Consider the following 22,375-nt stretch of genomic DNA (forward strand, 5'->3'; position numbering starts at 1 on the left):
ACCTTCAAAAAATTTTATTTTAAACAGACTTAATGCCTTTTGTTGTTTTGGAATGAGAAGAAATGAAAATATTATAGCAGATGACAATTTGATTATAGCTGTCACAAATAGGATTTTAAGGATTGCGCTCTCAATTACACTATGGCCACATTATATTTCCTGCCCGTCCTAAGAGTGCCTTAAACTTGGTGTAAATGTAATTATGAGATGTAATTTGCTTCGACTGTTAACTACAAAGGGGGATTTATCTATGTAGGACTCGTCTATACAGGGAAATGGAATAATTACACCCAATTAAAACATTTACCTGGAATGTTACATCTGCAAAGCCGTACCAGTATAAATTATTCTGCTACAATTACGCTCATCAATTTTGCCCTGTAAAAAGGCTCTTAGCATAAATAAAAAGTGAGCTCTAATGATTAATTCAGTATTATATTTATCCAGGTTTATTGGCATGGTGGAATATATTGGTTTCCACGGAATCAAAACGGCAAAGAGTCTAACAACAGAGTAAAGGACCAGGCTTCAAAAGTATCGGCAGAGTGGGAAAGCCACTTGTTTTCCCCTTTAAACAAACTGTCGTACAAATCTGTTTACGCACTTTTGGACAAGATCCCGTGAACCACCTGAGCAATCCTGAGTCCCGGGCGCAGAACAAACTGGCATGAGAACAGTTTTGTGCTAGCTGAGGATGAGACTTACAGAATGACACTGATTTCGCAAAACTTTGAGAGTCCTCTCAGTTATGTTGGTTTGCAGAGCAAAATGTTGATGAACGTTGAACGTCCATCACGGCTAGCAGTTTGCCTCTAGTAACTTCGCCTGAATTCTGTTTCGTTTCACAGTTACAAATTAATGAGGCCAGTTAATTGGCAAACATTCAGCGTAGCTGAAGACTGGATGAACATACTATTGTGGGCATCTGATAAACTTAGCCATGCGTAGCTTTGAGAGAAACTGCTGTTCATGCCCACCGTTGAAGGAAATTATCAAATATGACACTGCATTGAGGAAAATGTGAGGCTTATATGGAACCTGCTCCCAGTAGACGTCTCAGCAGCAGGTATGCTGTGGTATATACAGCTATTCAATATTTCCCTTGAAGTTTTGCAAGGATAATGCATCTGAAATGAAAAAGCACATGTAGGTTGCAAAGAAGCAAAGCTCTCAACCCAATTCTTTCAAGCTTCTGTATTTTGCTATTGAAAATCTGATGTGGGGATAGATCCGTTGACATTGTGCCCACAACACTGACGTTCAGATAGGTGCTGCGATGCAGCGAAGAAACTGTATTTGCTAGAAAAGTCATCTTTAATTTTGTGACCTGCTTACAGCCTGCTCTAATTGCGAGACAGCCCTTAGCTGGACTCCTGGGACCTCGGGCAAAGGCATGAACCCCCTCTTCACCCCAAGAGCGGCCACCTTGCCCTGCCACCTTACTTGCAGCAATGGCCTCCACCTGTGGCTGGGGCATCATCGCTCCTGGCGGAGCAGCTCTGCCCTCATGGATGACAGCCTTACCCAGAGCAAAGCTATGACGTGCTGCGCCACAGCCAAGAACCCCCGTGGGCGCGAGCGTGACAGAAGCCCCCGCTGCTGCCCCCGGACCCCTGCAGGCCCCTCTGCGAGGGCTGCACAGGGCCATATTTGGTATTCCTCGGCGATTTCTGTGCAGGGCTCACGCTGCGCCCGGATGGCTTCAGACCCCTTAGCTCTGCCGGAGTTTGCCTTCGGATGCCGTCATCTCTTGCGGGCTTAGGACGGGGCCCGCATTTTTTCGCACCCGTGCGCTCGGTGCTCCCCTTAGGCTGCCGAGGTGCCCGCACAGGCGGCGCCGGGAGGTGCTGTGGAGAGGGGTGCCCCTGCCCGGCACCTCGGTGGCGACCGGGGAGCACGGTACGCGCCCCTCCCCGGGGGTCCGCCAAGGGCAGAGTAAGCGATGAGGGGACGAGGGCGGGAAAGTTGACTGCCGGTAAAACCACGGGGCCGCAGCCCAGCGCCCGCTGCCAGGGGCCCAGCCCCCCGCCGCAGGGCCCGCTGCCCCCCGGCCCCGCAGCGGGGGGGAACGGCCGGTCCCGCCGCGGAGGGAGCCGCGCCGGCCGCCCCCCCGCGCCTGCAGGGGAGCCCGGGAGCGGCCCTGACCGGCCCCCGCGGCGGCCGGGCGACGGGGAACGCCCGTGACCGCGCCCGGCGGAGCGGGCTGCGGCCAGTCCCCCGCCGCCCCCCGGGGGACCCCGCCCGGGGCATGCGCTGCTGGCCGGTCCCCAGGCCGCGGGGGCAGCCGCCGCCCGGCCCGGCCCGGCCCGGCCGCACGGCTCCCCTCTCCCGCCGGCTTCCCGCTGCCTCAGCGGGGCCCGCGGCCGGCGCGCGCCGGACAGCGGCCGGGGGGACGCGCGGCGGAGCCTCCCCTCCCCGCAGGGGCGAAGCGGGCCGGCGGAGGAGGCCGGGGCGGCCGCCGGGGCTGGAGGGGGAGCGCGGGGGACGGGCGGCGAAGCCGGGCCGGGCCGCCGGGGCGCGCGACGCCCCCGACCACGCTGGGGACGGTGGCGGGCGGGGCGGGGCGGGGGAGGGGGCGGGGCGGGACGTACCAACTGCCCCCCCGGGGGAGGACGCGGTGGTACCCCCCTCCCACCAGCCGCCCGCGTTGCCACGGGGAACCCCCCCTGCGCGCGGGCGCGTACGCGAGCCCGCAGAGCGGGGCGGGAGAGGCGGGGGGCGAGGCGACCTGCCCCGGGGCGGGTGGAACCGGGGGGGAGCGGGGGTCGGGGCAGGCGCGCCGGGCACGCGCCTCCCGCTCCCCCCCTGCCCGCGGCGGGGTGGTGTGGCCCGTTCCGAGGAGGGCGGGGAGCGGCGCGCAGCGCCTCCCCGCTCAGTGACACACGCTCCCGGCGCGGGGCGGCGGCGGCTGCTCGGGGAGCGGGAGCGAGCGAGCGAGGGAGCGGGCGGGCGTCGTAGCGGCGGCGACTGGGAGCCGAGCCCGGAGCATGGCAGGGGCCGGAGCCGCTGCGGAGGCTGCCGCTGGTTTCCTCCCTTCGCCGGCTCCTCCCGCCCGCCGGGAACTTTTTCCAGCGGCCGGCGGCGGTGCCTCCCCCCGGTGGTGGTGGTGGTGGCAGCGGCGCAGGCAGCAGCAGCAGCGGCGGCGGCTCCGCTCGGCGGTGCCTCCCGGGCCGGGGCTGGGGCTGCTGGGGCTGGTTTTCTCTCGCTTCTGCTGCAGTAAGTGAAACTTTTTTCCCGTTGGCGGCCGGGGCAGGGCGAGGGGGCGGGAGGAGGAGGAGAGAAACCCGAGCCCCGGCAGCGCCGGGGGACTCGGCCGAGTTGGGGGAAACTTTGTGTGCGCGCCCGGCGGGGCGGGGTGGCGGTTGCCTGCCGTCCGCCCTGCGGACGGGGGAGGCGGGTGGGACGTGGCCGGGATCGCGGAAGCTTCCCCCGGGAGCGAGGGGGGCGAGGCGGACGAGGCGGGGTCGGAGCCCGGACCGCGCCGCGGAGACCCCCGGGGTCTTTCCCCCGCCTCCTCCCCGAGGAGCCCCCCGCAAGCGCCGCCGCCGGGACGCGCAGACGCCTGGAGGCCGCCGCCGGCCTGGGCGGTGGGAGCGGGTGCCGGGAGGCCGCGGCGGGGCGGGGCGGGCGGCCGTGCCGGGCGTTGGGTTCGCCGGCCGCGGCGGGGACCGTTACTCGCGCGAGCGCGGGGGGCCGGTGGCGGGAGCCGCCCCGCCGGGCGCCTCCGCCGAGTTTGTGGGGCGGTCGGCGGCGGGGCGGGGCGGGGGAAGTTTGTCCGCCGCTGGTCCGCGGTGGCGGGGCTGGGGCTTGTTTGCGGGAATTCACGGTTCCTAACCTGCGGGCGGCAGGTTATCCGCCCTGATTCCCGGCCCGGGCGGCGGGCTGGCGCTTGTTTGCGGGAATTCACGGTTCCTTTCCTCGCCCCCCCCCCCCCGCCTCCAGCCGGCGGGAAGGGCAGAAGGGTGGGTCTTCGTGTTCTCCTCCGGCTGTACTTCGGGGGGAAGAGTACGCCCTTTGCTCCTGGGGCGGTTGGCTCGCATCGTTGTTTCCTCTTCCTTATGGTGAAATCGGTGCTCGTTACCGTAGGGTTGTGTTTTTAGATCGTTTTTCTCTTCTTGCGAGAGCGGGTTGGCGTACTCCACGCCACCCTCTCCTTGAGCCGCCGCTGCTGGGGGCACTGCGGTGCGGGGCCCCCGTCCGGCTTGGCGTGACCGCTCCGAGGAAAATACCAGCACCGCCACCCCCTGCCTTTTCCTGTGGAAAACAAGCAAGCGACGTAGCAGTTGGAAACTAAATCAGAGCAGGATTTTTTGTTTTTTACTGCGTGCGGTGTAGTGTGTGTAGTGTCATTTTTACAGCAGTGGAAGATGAGGGGGGAAAAAAAGTGGACTGGGGGAAGAGCACGTCGAAAACTATCATCCTGCTGCTGTATTCCCAATGCGGTAATGAATAGCTAGTAAGGATATTATATTATAGGATACATCGTGTCCTTTCCCTCTTGAAGGAAGGAGGAACAAGTTAGAGGAGGTAGTCTCTGGAGGTTCATGTGATAAAAATACCAAGGAACTTGCAAGCCATGCCACCGTAAAGCAGTTGTATAGTATCCGAGAAATGCTTTTTCAGGGAGGGAGTTGAGGCACTGCTGCTGTAAAATTGTGCTCTTGCATGTAATAGTCTCCCCCCTCTGGCAATGGTGTAGCTTTCAGAGAAGATGATTATTACTAATTTAAGCTTAAACACATGCATTTGCTGAAAGAGAAGCCTGTTAAATTGCATGTGTTCTAGCTGTCCCTGAATAAAGGCAACTATGGGAAAGACAGAAGGGTGGGTATTCGTATACATAGGGTTTATTTTGGAGGAGGAAGAGTAGTTCGCCATCATTTCTTGTTCTGATGGTGAACCTGTTACTGCTTCAGTTTACTGAGAGCTAGTGTGCTTGCATAAATTTTGTTGAGAGGACAGATTTGGCCCTAATCAAGCTGAATAACGACTGCAATAGTTGTTACAGCACAACGCTTCTGTGGGACTGGGTGACTGTCGTCTTAGCCAGAGATTACTGGGATGCTTCTTTAGAGAAGATGAACTACATGTTAGTGAAGCGGTCTACAAGTTGAATTGCTTATGCAAAAATTTTTCTGTGTTGCATAGAGTACGCCCTGGCTACAGGATTAAGTCTCTAAATTGACAGCTTTCTTATTTTTTAATAGATCATCAGCTGTTAAACTAAGTTGCTGTTGAAATAACTGAAATAAGATCCGTTGCCTTCTTGCACGTTCTCTAGAGCTACTTGGCTGAATGTTTTAAAAAGTGTTAAAGACCGATTTTTTTTTTCCTCTTTAAGATACATCCAACAGTTTAATTTCCCACACATAAAACTTTGGAGCTCTTAGTTGATACGAAACACTTATTAGACAGTATTTGGCTTTATTTGTCATAAATCGACTTTTTCGGTATTAAGAAGGCACCGCATTTGAAAACCTTAAGGCTTGAAGACTTAGTTTTTGTAGGGCTGTCAAACTTGTTGCTCTAGCAGTTTTTTCCCCTCTCTTTGTTCAAGGGTGACTTCCGCTCTTTTGTGATTAAAAAGGTGAAGTTGCAGACTTGACATAACCTTGCCAAGCTATTTTTACATGTAAATGTGAAGATAATAGTAACAATGAAGTTAAGAGCATCCCTGTGCCGAGTCATGCGGTGGTTTACTATTTTAGTCTTGATGAGTGTAATTCAGATGTCAGTCTTCCCAGATTCCTTTTGGAGTATGTGAACTTGACTGATAATGCTTCAGAACATCTGCCAAAAGTGGGAATGTTGTGTTGAAATAATGTTCTTTTTCAAGTGCAAAGTTTTGAAGCGTAATCTAGAGATATAAGGGGAAACTTAAGAAACTACTAGTGACTTCTGAACTGTGAGGTAAGAAGCAGGGGAAGATGTTTTTTTGTCAATATCTTAGGTTTTAGATTACTTTTTTTGACCCTGAAATTTCACACGATTGTTTTCCTTAACTGTCACAGGCGAGGGTGAAGGAAAAATAATGTGATGATTGTAGCTTTTAAGAGTGCTCATAAATACATTTTGAGCAGGATTAGATGTCGATGGAACCTGAAACTGCTGCCTACTTCTGGTCACCATACTTCCTACTGGTTGGTCAATTCTGATAATGCTAGCAAAGGGAAAAATTGAAAATGGCACCACAAAAAAAAAAAAAAACGGAGCAGGAAAAACTTCAGTATAAAAACAAATCAGTTTTTATGCAATCATTTTGACTAAGAGCTGGAAACTATGATTTATTTGATCTATAATTCCTCAGACAAATATTAGAAAAAAAAATATCCCAACACTCAAACCAAAAAACTGAAGCAGGAAGGAAGAGAGAAGATGTATATGGAATCTGAAATAACAGCAACTTTTGGATAGACCTGCTTTAGTAAATAGTGCTCTTTTTAGGAAAGCGAGACTATCAGGTCAGCTCACATGTACAAGTAATTCTTCGGCTTCAGTCGAACAGTGTGTGATGCAGTGAAGTATGTACTAAACTTATATGATCAAATTTAGTTGATTTTTTTTTTTAAAACAGTCGGGAGTACAGAACTCCAGACTGTAGTGGAGCTGAAAGGGTGGGATTATAAAGATGTGGATAAATACAACTATACAGTGTACTAGATACAATAATGGAGTAGCAAATAAGAAAAAAGAATCCCAAGTAACTATTGACCAGAACAGTCTATTTGACTAAAAACCTTTTTATGCTTTTCAGGTGAAGTCGTGACAAAAATGTGAGATCAAGCAACCCAAGTTACTACTTTGGAAATGGGAAAGTGTTGTAGAGTGTTCAGAAAGACAATAGAATGCCTTTTACATACAATGAAGAAAAAATACTATGATGACAGTTTAGAAATTCATGTCTGAATATGCATTTATTTTTTGAAAATGGTGTGGAGAGAAATGAACTTTTAAAAATGCTATTAGGTTAGCCAATATGACAATAGTAAGAGAAGGAGTAGGAATACTATGGAAGGTATTTGAAAAGTTGGAGAGAATGAAATGCTGGTGAACTATGTAGTAGGTAGGGCAGCGTATGAAACTGCTGTGTGAAGAAACAGAGCAACTGCACTGGTAGACGTAACAGAGTAGTTTCAAACAGAGGGAGAGTTAAACCTGGATTGTTTGGTAATTAGCAAAAAAAATGAAGCCAGAAGTTTGTCAAGCCTGTACTTCAGGATAACTCAATATACTATGCAGTGTGCTGTTATGGAACAGTTCTTAGCTCTGTTTCATTGTGGTAGGTCTGTTGTGTTCAAGAGCACTGTTAAACTGTGGTGCTCATGTAAAATAAATACAAAATAACACAATGTAGATGCTAACATTTTAATAAAATATATTGTATAGGCTTATAATTCTTGACTGCTATTTAAATTTTAGACAAGACAGATAAATTAATCTGTAGCATTGCATGGAAATAGTACAAGTTGGAGTTGCTCTGAAAGAAGTGGTTATAAAACTTGCGTGGACAGGGGGAAAGCAGGTTACAGTAATCACAAATTTCAGGATGAATGAAAAGCGAGGATGCCAACTAACGTTTTGGCTTCCAGTGTCCAAGAACTTCCCAGGTGAAGTGTAGTATTATTTGAGTTGTTAAGATCTGAACGCTTAGAGTATTATAAAAGAATGGTGATGGTTGTTTAGCCACTTGTGCTACATAAAGGTTGAACAGTTTCTTTATTTAAACAATGTGTTTCTCTCTTGCCTCCTTAAATAACTTAATTTTATGTCCTGGAATATGAAGATTGTTTGATATTGAACAAAAGAAGGCTCTAGCAGGATTTATTTCTTGTAAGATTACAGAGTCAGGTATCCTGCTTAGACATATGGTCAAGTCTAGGTTGTTCTCTTTCCCACCCCCTTCATGTAGTATTGCTCCCAGGATGATATTGGGAAACAAAGGACTGTTCTGTAGCAGGAGAAGCAAAGATTTGTTGTCTTTACAGAGCATCTGTACCAGCTGATTACCCTGCGGGTGCTGGTGCTAGAGCTTTTAAGGCATGCAAAATCACAGATGTAAATGCATCTGCTGAGAAAAGGGAAAAGGAGTTGGGGGTGTGTTGCTTCAGTAAACAGTGGGGCGGGGCTTCTGTAGCATTTGTGGAACTCAAAGAAAAATTGAATTAGAAGCTCTAGAACTGAAAGTCTAAATCGCAATTTTTAGAAACAAAATCGGTAGTGAATGGAAGTAGGGTAAGAGAAATACAAAACCTGGTATACAAACTGGTAGAAGGTAATCTTGCTAAGTGCCAAATACCTGCAGTGCTGTTAGTAAATGTTGTCTTTTTTTAGTATTGATTCAGTTATCTGTTGAAGAGCAATAAATTTGAAGAGTACTACTTTCCATCCCGTGTTACACCACATTGTTGCTGTGGAGGTAGCTTGACCTGCTGTCCTGTGGTTGAATGCAACCTTGTCCAAAGAGAGGTCTTTATCAGAACGTATGGCTACAGACTGGTTAGATAAGTCTGCAAAAAAGTGAGAGTGCTGAGATTGCTTGTGTTGCCTGCTTGCTCTGGAGTCTTGGTACATTGCCTCTTAAAGATGAGATGTGTGATGACAGATTACTTTGCTCTAGCACTGTTTGTCTTTGTACTTGGACTTCTTGTTTCCAACTTTGAATGTGTTGTATTGAATACTTTTTCTTATCGTGAAGACTGCTATACTGATTGGTATATAGATGCTAATGCAGAAGTTCTTGTGAGGAGTTTTCTTAGGGACCTGATAATTGAATACTAACTGAATGGCCAGATTTTCTTAGTTATGTGAAGAATAGCTATAGGTGCAATTCTTTTATTATTGTTATTTTGTTATGCCATGTGTTGTTGGTTTTTGTTGTTGTTTGAAGAGGAGGAGGTGTATATGATCTTTAAAGGTCCCTTTTAACCCAAACCATTCTATGATTCTACACAGGGTTTTGTATGGGTTTTTTTAGTAAGGTTAGCCTATCCAAAACAAGATTTTTGAAAAGTACTTATTTGAAGGACAGTTGCATTCAGTGTCTCAAAGATAATAGCTATTTGAAATGCAGTAGCGTATTTTTATAGAGAGGATGGAGAAGATGATGAATTATTGGATTAAGCATGAGGTAGGTTGTTCAAGCTTTCTTGTTAGAGGTAAAGGGATCATTAACACTGTTCTCTATTCCTGGTTAGAAAGCAGATGGATTGCCTTGAAAAGAGTATCATGTAAGTATGGGAAGAAATCCCAAGAATAGCTGAGTAAGAAAAGGTGGGAATAGTTGAATGTGGATAAAATACAAGGAAATAGGTGAGAAGCAATTAAACAGAAACGTGCGGTAAAGACAGTGTCAGGGAAGATGATTATTGTGTTCCCATCTATAAAGTGAGGAGAGATGAAAAAGCTGTTAGGTGAGAGCTTGTCTTACTCCCCTGGATGTGAAAAGATAGTGAGGGTGTAAAATAGCGGGTTAAAATGAGGTGTAGGTATGTACGAGTAAGACTCTTGAGGGGGTTCATGGCCAATATTTACCTTTGTTCTGGAAACGCTAGGCCGGTGGTTGCGTACTACACAATTTGGTATGCAGGCTCATGGTGAAGAGCATCAAGTCATAGTAAAACAACTTCCAAGTCACAGAAAACCACCAAACAAACAACCTTTTTTTTATTATCCAATAGATGAATGCTTCAAGAGTTATTTTTCTCCTCATTCCTTTCAGGTAATTAACTTTTAGTCTTCGGACTGTTTCAAAAGTGAACTAAAAAAATTGGTCTTTCTGTCCATGAGTTACCAATAAAATAAAATTAGCAGCAAGAATAAAAAAACTTTCAAAGTCTTGAGACTTCAATCTCTATCCTTTTACCTGTGTTTTCCCACATGTGGGGAGCTGAGCAGGTAAAGTTGAATATCCGCATGTTACCAAGATCACTGTTAGTTCAGGCAGTGAAAAGTAACAAGCTTCCAGACTATGCTCTTTAATCACTACTGCGTTCTTCTGTTCAATATTTTTGCCTCTTTGCAGTTGTTTTTCAAGCAATGTACAGAAGTAAAAGCAATTTTAATTTTGTAATACCTTAAAATAGCACGTTTTTGCATTCTCAACATGAAGGATAGTCAAGTGTAGCTTCTCTTGAGTTGACTGGTGTGCTAGGATTACCTGCAGCAGTAGATAGCTCTTGCTGATTCCACCACCCACCCTGTCCCCTGTCTCATATGAGATTTTCATTATCTGGCATTTAAGATAGCTTTGTATGTCTACAGGGGATCATTGTTTTCTCCTTTTCTATTAGTCAAGGCTGGTATAACATGATATTTTTTTAAACTTGTTCTTAGTATCTTCCTGGGATTAGTTTGAACAGAATGTTTTCCTTAAGTGACTGTTGTTTTAAATACTTAGAAGGTGCTAGTGCTATCACTGTAATGCAGTGGCGCATGCAGAATTTGAAGTCATTGAAATTGCAATCTCCTGACAAAAAGCATACTTGCTAAAAGGCGAGTGAAGGCTAGTCAAACAGGTCTCCATATTTGATGTGCATACAGATGAGTGGAAGAAACAAACTGAGCTAGTTTGAATTCATTAGTTGCTTTTGGATCTGTTCTTTTCACTAGCCCTTGAGTTAGAAGATTACAAATTAGCATTTGACTTAAATTTTTTATTAATCCTGTTCTGCGTGGGCATTCTTTGCCCACTTCTGTTGCTTCTTTTTACTTGCAATACCACCCATGCTGCATATGGTTAAGCTGAAAACTAATTGCTGGGACAAGCACGCTTAAGAACAGTCTACTGGAGGAAGGCATGCTGGAGATAGAATGTGAAAAAGTTGAGATTATGTTCAAGTTGGGTAACTAGCTTTACTTAATTTCTTTTCAGTGTACATAATCTGGTAGAACAATAGTAAGTTTAGTCAAGCGTGAGTTAAATTACATCAAATGCAAGCAACTTCTTCATAATAACAGAGTAACTGATGGGGCAAAACTTTTGACTTGTATTAATTTGGGGCAATCTTTTTTCCCCAAATTCCTTCTTTAATTTCTCCTATATCACCCATTGGCCCTTACCACAATAAAAATATATTTAGTCAACTCTGCTAAAGATTATTACTAGAGGTCAGAGAAGCAAAGGTCAAGAGCTGTTAAGCTTAATTCCATTTTTGAACATATTTGTAAACGTTGACTATATTTGCATTATAAAAGCCTCTGCTCAGCCCTTTACCAGTGATGCTACTTCTGTGCTTTAAACACTTTGATGCACTTTTGACTTCGAAAGGTAAACTTTCTTGAAACAGAAGTAAGGCTGTCATGACTTCATTAAGGTACTTCACATTTAAAGAGGCACTATAGAGCTAAAGAAATCAACCATGAGAATTTGATGGTAGTGACCATACCGTTAATCACTTCTTAGGAGATTTAAATGCATCCTGTTGAAAGCTTCAATGTGTTGTTGATAGGTGAGGTAGCATAAAATAGTTACCTCCGGTAACTAGCAAGTGCAATATACCCATTTATCCAGGATATCTTCTATAGGAAGGAGTATACTAAGTTATGCATAGCTGTGTTACAGCAGTTCATGGTATCAGAGGTAGTTCAAGCCTCTGTGCGTAGCTTATATGGCAGGGGGTTGGAACTAGACAATCTTTAAGGTCCCTTCCAATCTAAACCATTCCATGATTCTATAAGACAACTGTTAAGTTCAGTGACTGTAAAACAGTAAGGCTTTTGACTATAACCAGATTATCACAGTTAATGCATCAGTGTTTTCACATGAACGTTTAGTAACTTATGTTACCTTCTGACAAATCGGAATGTAATCTGTTGTCGAGTAATAGTTTTGTGTAAGCTTCATGTAGGATCTTTTAAAGATTCTGCTGAGAGTGTTCTGCCTTACAGAAAGAGGTGAGGACTATGGAACTGTTAGTGAAAGTTCCCTTGGTGATGTATTTTGAGAGCTGCTCTACAGCTGTGTTTTCCAAGACTCAAGAGGCATGGTTTAAGTGTGATAAATTGATGTGACTGCAAATAAGGTGAAAACTGAAGTAAGGGAGGAAAAGGAGTTGTGGTGTCTCCACAATTTGAGACTGCTCTGAAAAGAGGTCCTGAATTGATTGCTGTGAGTACATAGGATAAGACTGTGGACAAAGGAAGAACAGTGAAGGTTATTAACCTTGAGGCTTTTAACAAGGTTTTGTAAAATGTCCTTGTAGCCAAATTGGTGAGAGATGGTTTAGGTAAGTGGATTGCTAAGTGGGTGAAAAATTGCGTGTGCTTCTGGACTCAGAAGGTTCTGGTCAGCTGTACGAAGTCCACCTGGAGGCTTGTTACTGGTGGCATGCCTTTAAGGATCAGTGCAGGGGCAGTTTGTCTTCATTTCAGCCCCTCTTCCAGGTCAGCAATGCGCTTTCAGCAAGTTTGTGGATGCTACCAGATTGTGAGGGGCAATTGATATGCTGGAGACTAGGGCTAATTGAGTGGGATGCCTGCGGGCTGGAGAAATAGCTGGCAGAAACCTGATGAAATTCAACAAAAGCAAATCCCGAGTCTGTCTGGGGCAGAATGACCCTGTGCAGCAGCATAGATGTGGTGCTAATTGGTGAAAAGCAGCTTTACAGGAAAGAACTTAGGGGTCCTTGTAGGTCAGTATGTGCCTTTGTGGTGTAAAAGGTGAAGAGCATACCAGGCATGGTCAGCCAGTTGAAGGAAGCAATTATTTTCTACTATTCAGAGCTTATGAGACTGCATCTGGAGTACTGTGCCCAGGTTTGTGCTCCCAAGTACAAGACATGCTGAGGTGTCTGTGGAAGGCCACTAAGATAAGGAGTCAGCAGCACATGATGTATTAAGAGAGGCTGACAAGTGAGTTTGTTCAGCTTTCAGAAAAGCAAAGTCTGAAGCGGGGGATCCTAATTGCTGGCTATAACTGTTTACTAGGAGATGAGAGAGAAAATGAAGGCAGGCTCTCCTTAGATACGAACAGGGAAAGGATAAGAGGCAACAGACACAAGCTACAGGAAGGGAAATTCTAATAGCATGTTAGTAATATGTTTTCCCACACAGAGAATGAAGCGCTGAAACAGGTTGTGGAATATCTGTCCTTGAAAATATTCAGAACCTGACTATGGTATGACCCTGAGCAACCTGATCTGACTTCAAAGTTGACTTCAAAGTTGGCCCAGCTTTCATTTGGGGATCGGATTGGATAACCTCCAGAAGTGCCTTTGTCTAAATGAGCCTCATTTTGTGCATGGGTTGGCAGGAGCTAGCATGCTATAGTTGCTATCCCTGCAAGAAAAGTAGAAGTTGGAAGTCTTTTTCTATTAAGGTGAAAATGCCCAAGTAAAGTATGGAATCAAGATTTTCCTATAAAGGAATTGGACTGCTAAAAGCTTACTTTAAAATTGGATCCCATTGTTAACTCCTAATGTAAATAATAACTTTTAGAAAATCTCTTAAAGAAAGACTTGCCTGCCTGTCTTCTGTTACTTCAGTAAGTAGCCAGTAAAACCAGTCCCTTACAGCACAGAGCTGAGTGGCAGTGTGACAAGTACTGAAAATATAGTTTGGCAGTAAATAGAGCAGCTATTATACAGCATTAATGTACTTGGCTGTTGGTTACTTAGACTTACTGTCCTGATGCAATTCCTGGACAAAAAGGGGTTAACTTCCTGGAACAGCTTGCAGTGGAGGGTGGCCTTAAGAGCTAAAAAAAAGAAAAAAAAAAAGCCTGCAGTGTCAGCAATGCAGGGGGCAGCAGGCATCCACATAACTTTGTAATGTAACTGGTACCTCAGCAGATCTTTTCATGGACAGCTGAGATTCAGGCATCATATTTTATGATTTGCTGCTTCTGACAAAATATGTTCATTTTATCATAGAATCATAGGATCGTTTAGGTTGGAAAAGACCTTTAAGATAGAGTCCAACCATTAACCTAACTCTGCCAAGTTCACCACTAAACCATGTCGCTAAGCACTACGTCTACCCATCTTCTAAATACTTCCAGGGATGGAGACTCAACCACTTCCCTGGGCAGCCTGTTCCAGTGACTGACTGCCCTTTCAGTGAAGAAATTTTTCCTAATATCCAACCTAAACCTCCCCTGGTGCAGCTTGTGGCCATTTCCTCTTGTCTCCTGGGAGAAGAGACTGACCCCCACCTCGCTACAAACCTCCTTTCAGGTCATTGTAGAGAGTGAAAGTCTCCCCTCAGCCTCCTCTTCTCCAGACTAAACAACCCCAGCTCCCTCAGCCGCTCCTCATAAGACTTGTGCTCTAGACCCTTCATCAGCTTCGTTGCCCTTGTCTGGACATGGTCCAGCACCTCCTCAGTGTCTTTGTTGTAGTAAGGGGCCCAAAACTGAGCACAGTATTCAAGGTGCATACTATATTTCTTAATATGGCTGCAGTTGTTAAATGTTGGCAGATAACATTCAAACTTTAGAAGTAATTGAAAATGTTAAGTTAATGTTTAGCTGTCTTCCTGAACTTGAGACTTTGCTACTTTATGTAGTGCAAAGTACAACCTCCCTTCTCCTCCCCCAGACCTCAGTTCTTCTTAGAGTAGGTGGCATATGGCATGACAACTTCTAAAAAGTGAAGGAGTGGCCTGCTTAAGGGAATAGGGGCTTTCCTAGGGATTGAAGGTCTTGTTCCTTCATCTAGGACATCACACATGCCAGTGTTCCTCACCAGTTTTTAATGGTTTTCTAATTTCAGTCTAGGAGGTGCAGCTGTTGGGGCAGGGAATGCTGAATGCTTACAGCTGTTGCTATATGCTTAGCAGAATTTCACGTTCTTCCTTAAAATTAATTTCACAAAAACCAAAACCCAGCCACCTCCAAAATCCTGATACCTGGGTGCTTATTTTAAAAAAATTCAGAATTTTTATTTGGACAGAATTTTTTGCTAGCTTATCCTTGAGCTTTCTGTAAGGACTGTGTACACTCACAACACCAAACACAGAGGGCAGTCTCTCTGAGTGTGCCACGTTTTCTCCATTTGAAGTTGGCACAATGTCCATTTCTGCTTCACTTAAATTTTTGCTTTGATCTTCCTATATAAAAATAATATCCTATTAAAGACATTTAAACATGTTAATATAACAGTATTTTTCCATTGGTCTTGTTCCCCCCAAAATGACTGAAATGCCCTACATAGTTGTGTTTTGTTTTTTTTTTATAGTTACCCTAGGTCAGGAGATGTTATTTGTGCCTAAAACTTCATTCTTGGTTAGGTTTCATAAGAATTTCACAGACACTGCTTTTCAATATGACACACCTTTAAATGACTGTCATTTTTTGGCTTGTCATACCAGCCAGCATTTCTGGTAGTATGTGTTAAAAGTTGTTTGGGGTTTTTTTGTTGATTTGTTAAACTATCTTGTGTTTACACTGAATGAACTTACTTGCCTAGGACAAAGGAGAGCAATCTGTGTAGTCTTCACTTTGACTTTATTGGCTGTTAAACTGGACAGTTCAGAAATCCTTCTCCCTCCTACTTTTGAGTAGGTAAAATACAGTTTAGTTCTAATTAAACCGTAATTGTGAAATCCAGAAATTGATGGTTAATTGTTTCTCAGAGTCCATAGATTAAGGCACACTTAAGCTATGGTTAATAATGTATGGAGAAGTGGAGTCTGAGAAGTTCAGTGTAGCAGGGGAAGAACAGAAAGTCCATAGGTGTGGAAAATTAAGTTACTGTATAACAAATAATTAAGTACTGCACATGCCTATATTTATAGGCATGGAAATACAGTAATTCTTGGTTTTGATCTTTATTGCTTCTCATAGCCAGCTCAGTTGACTGTCATTGCAACAAGTGTGTCGTGCAGTCTTACAGTTAATATGTAGATTTTGGCTGACCATCGTGGCTTGCTTGTGCTGGCTGGTGTAAATACTGGGAAATACCTGAAGGATCAGGTATTAATTCACAAGCACTAAGACTTCAGCAGTTATAGCCCAGCCCAGATACTTTAATATAGTGTTACTGGCTGGAAAATATCTGCTGTGGGCTTCCCTTAGTTGCACTGTAGGGTTATAACTTTTCTAGGCACTGAAACATTTGCTACTTTAAATGAAACTGAGAGAGAAAAACTTTTTTTTCTTTAATTTCTGGACCTTTATGTAATAATTCTGCTTGAACTAATGGAAGACAGACTTGCTTATGAAGATGCCTCAGTCAGCTATTGCTTTTGGTAACATGCAGGATCAAATTTTGGTTTGCTAATTCCGTAGGTCATGCATTCAGCAGTATCTGCTAGGCCTATCGGCATAGTGGTACCTTGACTGTCTTTCAAAAAGGTGTCAACTGAGAGGTGTTGTGATAGCTTTTTTTTTTTTCTATTTAAGAAAACTTACTAACGTATTGGCTACTAGCTGGTATTTGCACTGCTGGGGGAGTACCTAAAATTGTAGGCTTAACACTTTTAATTATCAAATGGGGGACACTAATATTGCGTAGTGGTTTCATCATATGTTTGCACCTAGTTCTGTGCATCTTAATAGTCTCCTGTTTTGTGTGAAGGACCTAGTATTGTTGGAAAGAAAAGGAGGGTGATAGTTATCAGAGAGAGTTTCCTGTGAGGTTTGGTAGCACCCCAACTGGTGACCTGATTTGATGTCTTTCAGGGCCATTGGATCCAGGATGTTGTAGAGAGACTAAGTTTGGTCTTTTGACTGCTATGTTTTGCATATATCCATATGGTCACCAATGATTCTGCCAAGTGTAACCCTGAGCATTACCAAGAGTGCTAAACAACTTTGAGGGCAAAGGTGAAGGACGTGAGTGCCAGCCCCAACTTGGGTGCCTATCCCAGTGAGGGAGAAAAACTCAGGTAGGAGTGAATGCATCTGGCTGCTGTTGAAGGTAGGACTTTGACTTCTCTGATCACCGAGCTGTCCTTGAGGAACAAGAACTGCGAAGCTAGAGTCAGGGTCTATCTGACAAAGTAAGAAGGCAGTTTCTTTTCCAATAGTGTTGCTAACTTGCGAGGAGGGCTTTAAGCTAAGTATGTTGGGATGTCCTCAGATTTTTCTCTCTTCTGAAGAGAAGACATGGGGAGCAATAAAGAAGTGTCTGAGGGAGATATGGTGGGGCAGTTTTTCCCCCTCCCATTGTGAAGGCAGCACAAATGAGGACTCTGCACAACTGCAGACTTATGACCTCATTGGGATTCTGGCAATGTGGTGGGATAGCTTGCCTGACTGGCGTAGGGCAATTAGCTGGATTCATACCTTTCGGGAAAGGCAAGCTGGGAAGGTGAAAAAGGTAGTGCTCTACAGAAGAGTGGATAGAATGTGTGGAGCTTTGCTGTTGAGCAGGTGACAAGCCAGTTAAAAGCTTCTGGTAATGTTAACAGGACAGACCAAAACAGGTGACACCATTAGGTGTCTGCTACTGCTGGCCTGATCAAAAAGTAGATGAAGCCTCCTTTAGGCACCTGGAAGCCTCATGATTGCAGGCTATGGTGTTCTTGGGAGATTTCAGCCACCGTGGCATCAGTTGAAAGAGCAATAGGGCTGGACACAAACTATCCAGGAGATATCTGGGGTATGTTAAAGACAATTTGTTGATGCAGGTGATTGTGGACCGACTAGGGAAGATTCTCTACTTGATGTGTTACGCACAAACAAAGAAGAACTGGTTGAAGATGTAATAGTCAATGGCACTGTTGGCTGAAGTAACTTTGAGACTGGAGTTTGAAATACTGAGAAAAGTCATCAGGACTGATAGACGAATCATAACCCCGGACTATCAAAGAAAATATTTCACCTTATTTGGGGATCTGCTTGTAACGTTCTCATGGGGAAACTGTTCTGGTGGGCAAATGAGCTGAGGACAGCTGTCTGATCTTCAAGAGAAACCTCTTCAAACTACAGTAAATGTCCCCTGCAACACGCAGGAAGTCCAACAGGTCTGGCAGAACGTCAGCATGGAAGAACAGGGAATTCCTCACCAAGCCTCAAATGCAGAAAGGAAGCCCACAGAAGGCAGGAGCAGGAGGAACATAGAGATAGTATCTGAAAGTGTAGGTATAGAGCTGGGAAAGCTCAAGCTCTGCTGCAGCTGGAACAAGTAAGGGACGTTACGGGTGACAGGAAAGGCTGCTGTAACTACACTGTCAGCAAAAGAAAAACTAAAGAAAATGTGTGCCCACTGCTCAGTGGGGCAGGGGGCCTAATGAGGAAGGACATGGAAAAACCTGAGCTGTACAATATCCTGTGTTTGCTTTGATTCTCACTGATAAGGTCTGCCCTGTGGCTTCCCGGTTCCTTGAGTCTATTAGCAGAATCTGTGGGATGTAGTGTAACCCACAGTAGAGAAAGATACAGTTTCAGAGTACTTAAGCCGTTGGACATATTCAAGACCGTGGACCAAAAAACATGCTTCTGAGGGTGCTGAGTGGATTGTCTGATGTCATGTTCTGTCACCTTTGAAAAGTAGTGACTGGGGGAAGTTCCTGATGAGTGGAAAAAGACAGACATTCCACCCGTCTTCAATAAAGGAGGATCCAGGAAACTACAGCCTGGTCAGACTTGCTTCAGTCCCTGGAAAGATTATGGAGCAAATCCTCCTCTAGGCCTTCTCCAGGCACACGAAGGACAAAAATAGGTGGTTGGGAATGGCTTGGAAGGGTGGAATTCAGTTGTACAGAGTCCAGCTGGTGGCTAATTGTCAACTGATACTGGGGCAAATATCGTTTCATGTCTTTGAAGGCAGGATACAGTGCACTCAGTAAGTTTGTGGATGGTAAACTGGGGTACAGTTGATATGCTAGGAGGCAGGACTCCTACTTTGAGGGACCTCAGCATGCTGGAGGAACAGGCTGGCTGGAACATCGTGGAGTTCAGCAATAACAAGTGTGAAGTCCTGCATCTGGACTGGAGTAACCCCATGCAACAGCATGGGCTGTGGTCCAGCAGGCTGGAAGGCACCTTGGCAGGCACAGATGGGGGGTCCTGGTGACCAACAAATTGAGCATGTATCAAGCAGTTTGCCCTTGCAGCAAAGAAAGATGACCTCATCCTGGGCTGTGTTAAGCATGATAGCAGGTTGAGGGAAGGGATCCTTCGCCTTTGTTTGGCACTGGAGTGCTGTGTCCCCTTTGGGGCTCCCCAGTACCAGAGAGATACTGAGGTACTGGAGCGAGCCCAGTGGTGGGCCACCAGGTTGGTGGGGGGTTGGAGCATAGAGTGTGTGAGGAGAGGCTGCAAGAGCTGGGCTTGATCAGCCTGGGAAGGGAAGGCTGAGGGGATGGAGCCGTTGTTGCTGCCTGATGGGAGCATGTCAAGAAGGTGGAGCAAGGCTTTCTTTAGGGGTGCACCACACAAGGGAATAGGAACAAGCTGGCATGTGGGAAGTTCGGCGTCAATGTAAGGAAGAAATACTTAGGGAGGGAGTTCAGACACTGGAGCAGGTGCCCAAAGCAGCTGAGGAATCAATCTCATTCTACAGCGATATTCAGAACTTGACTGGACGAGTCTCCAAGCAGTCTGATATAACTGGACCTACTTTGAGCAGGACTGGGTGGCCTCTGGAGGTCCCTTGCCTCTTACCTACATGAAATCATCGTTCTCTAAATCAGTATTAGAGCTTGTTTGCCTTTGCCAGTGAGAAATGCATTATGAAGAAACCTATACCTAGGAGTTCATTTATGTTTGTGGCAATTGATGGGTGTCCTGGTTGGAAATGAAAAATATAGCTTATACCTGTGTCAGAGATGACCTGTTGAACACTTTGGAGACATCACAGACTTTCTGTGAATGTGTGTTTTTTACGAGCTGGTACTGATAAATAGTGATTCCTGGGACTTGAGCACTCTGAATGCTTGGGCCTGACAGGTGAAGTCAGAATGATTACATGAAGAACGTCTTGCTGCTAGTAATTTATACTCTGGGATAGACGTGAGCTTTCTAGGTCATCTAGCAAGATACACATTGCAGTTACCCTTATGATTAGTATGGCAGCGTATGTATCTGTTGCTGTATAGCAGAATAGTGGCATTCTACCTTATAATGCAAGATGGCAAACAGCAATGACAGAAGTCCTATACTGATCGCTTTGTATTGCATTTTTGGATTCTGATTGCGCTTGCCTTGTATGTCTTGTTAGTCTATGTAACGGCAAGTTTATTATGTGGTAGTACTGAAACAACAACCATATAACTTATTGGACTTGGTGTGCATCTCCTGGAATACAAACCCATGTTTTTGCAAGTTTGTGGCTACATGGAAGAGACTATGCTGCTGTGTCATCGGTAACACCCAGATTTTTAAATGAAGCAGGAGCGATGGGCAGTAACTCTTCAGACTCCTGTGATATTTAGTGCCTTACTCCCCACCCCCAATTTTCCTCTTCCTTTCAAAAAAAAAAAAAAAGGCAAATATTGTGATAGCATTAAATACCATTAAATTGCTTTTCCACGTAAGGAGTGGACAGGTTTGGAGTCTGGAGGAAAGTGTGAGAGGGTGTTAATCTGACCAAACCTCCAGTTAGCAGTCATTGCTAGGACCTTTTTCCTGGAGAAAATTCATATGGTGGAAGCTGTAGTTCTGAGTGGTGCTGGAGGATCGTAGGATCTTGTCTATTGCATTTCTTGGAGTATGAGATGCCCTAATGAAACATAACTACTTGTTGCTGGTAGCAAGTTGGGATAAAGATGAATTACACAGAGTAATGGAGGGCCTTATGAAACTGAATGATTGAATAATGAAACAAGCTGAAGTGTAGATAAATGTTCAGTGATGCCTGTGAGGCCTCCTTTGTGGAGAGGAGGAGTAAACTTCATATATATTATAAATATTATATATTTGTATACTTGGAAACGAGGCCTTGAGTATGCGATGGTCAGTTCCATGAACTGATGATTTTCTATGTTAGTTATCTTGGGGAGAGGGGGGGGCAGCAAATCGAGTGTTGGAGTAAGAGAACAGAACATGCTGTGATAATGTGTAAATAGGTTGTTTGCTTGTTCTTCAAATACTCTGTTCAGTTTTGGTCCTTTGATCTTAAAAGCAAACAAAAAAAACCCCCAAAATTTAGGGTTGAAGTAGATTCAGATGAGGGCAGCAAGGGTCAAAGATATGAAAGTGGGCTTGTACGTGAAGTTGGCTAAGACTTCTCAGTTGGGAAAAGAGGTGATTTGGGAGGAGGGGAGGAACATAGGGGGATCTGTGAAATCATAAGTGATGTCAACAATGCTTGTACAGATTAACTCTTACAGTGCAAGAAGTAGGTGCTCATTGGATAAAGCTAAAAGGAGGCAAGCTGCAAGCAAAGAAGGTGTTTTTAGAACTGGTGGCAAGATTGCTGGCACTCCTTGCCATAGAATGCTGTGGGTGCAGAAAGCCTGTGAAGTCAGCAGGAGATGGATCAGTACTTAATCAACCAAGGGTTAAGCTGACAGGTCAGATCAGGCTTGGGACAGCTGAAAGTATTAGGAGTAAATGTCTTAACAAACTGCCCCCCACCATGCCCTTGCATGTTATTGCCTATATTTCTGCATGTGACTACTCTTGGTAATTTTTTGCTTGGTGAGAGCACAAATCCTTATTATGACTAGCTATGCTGTTAGGTTTCCAGGTGGTGAGGAAGTCTGTGGAGTGCAGGGAAGGAATCTCAATCTAGAACTGCCATCTTGATCAAAGCATCTTCCCTTTTTGAAGCATTTTATCTAAGAGTTATTGAAAGGTGAGGCTACAGAGGTGGCATCAGTGATTAACACACACCCCACACCACCCCCCTACCCCAGTCTACAATAACTTATGTAAAATGTTCACGTCACACATTTTGTAGTGAAATATCAATCTTTTGATGGCTTCTTTTCATCTATGCAGTCAACTGTATGTGCAATCCTGCTTAAGTCAGGTGTGTCTTTGACAGTGCTGCTCTCACCTGCAAGAAAATCCTACAGTAAGCCTCACCTCCACTGGATTGTCCTTCGCTGGCACAGCTGAGCATCTCACATACAGTTTGAATGTGGTAGAATAATGGTGATTTATAGCAGCTTGAATGTCTCATGCTTGTCTCTGAAGTTTGGACTGTGGACTGGAAGCTATGTTGTCTTCTCAGTTTTACACTCTTAAGAGAAATAAGACTATCTTTGCCAGAGGTCTTGCATGAAGGCAGCTGAACATACAAGCTATGAACAAGGTAGTGTACTGTTTTGAAGCATGTCCTCTTATGTTGGCATCTGTTTTGAACTTAAAGCTTAGTAATGCCAGTTTTGGGACTTCTAGACTTGGCTCTGAAGAGCATACTAGAATTGAAACCTTTTAAGAATGAACTGATGTCCAGAAAGTGATGATTTTTGTGTAATATACATAATTGTCTCTTTGTATCATGAAAGGCAGGTGGTAGTAGGTGATATGGGGCTGACTTAAAGG

General features: G+C 45.1%; 1 protein-coding gene across 2 annotated transcripts in view; it reads left to right on the forward strand.

Annotated features, from left to right (window-relative positions):
- Window positions 1-2,883: 2,883 nt before the first annotated feature.
- Window positions 2,884-22,375, forward strand: part of NECTIN3 (nectin cell adhesion molecule 3) — a 70,883-nt gene continuing 51,391 nt past the window's right edge. For both annotated transcript variants that reach the window (XM_087758125.1, XM_087758124.1), the window contains exon 1: window positions 2,884-3,216. In XM_087758125.1, the coding sequence (XP_087614251.1) occupies window positions 2,988-3,216 (229 nt within the window). In that variant the 5' untranslated portion in view covers window positions 2,884-2,987. The remainder of the gene's footprint in view (window positions 3,217-22,375) is intronic.

This window comes from Nipponia nippon, unplaced genomic scaffold, assembly GCF_047370975.1.
Source record: "Nipponia nippon isolate SJK-2023a ecotype South Korea unplaced genomic scaffold, ASM4737097v1 scaffold_2, whole genome shotgun sequence".
In the NCBI taxonomy this organism is placed as follows: domain Eukaryota; kingdom Metazoa; phylum Chordata; class Aves; order Pelecaniformes; family Threskiornithidae; genus Nipponia; species Nipponia nippon.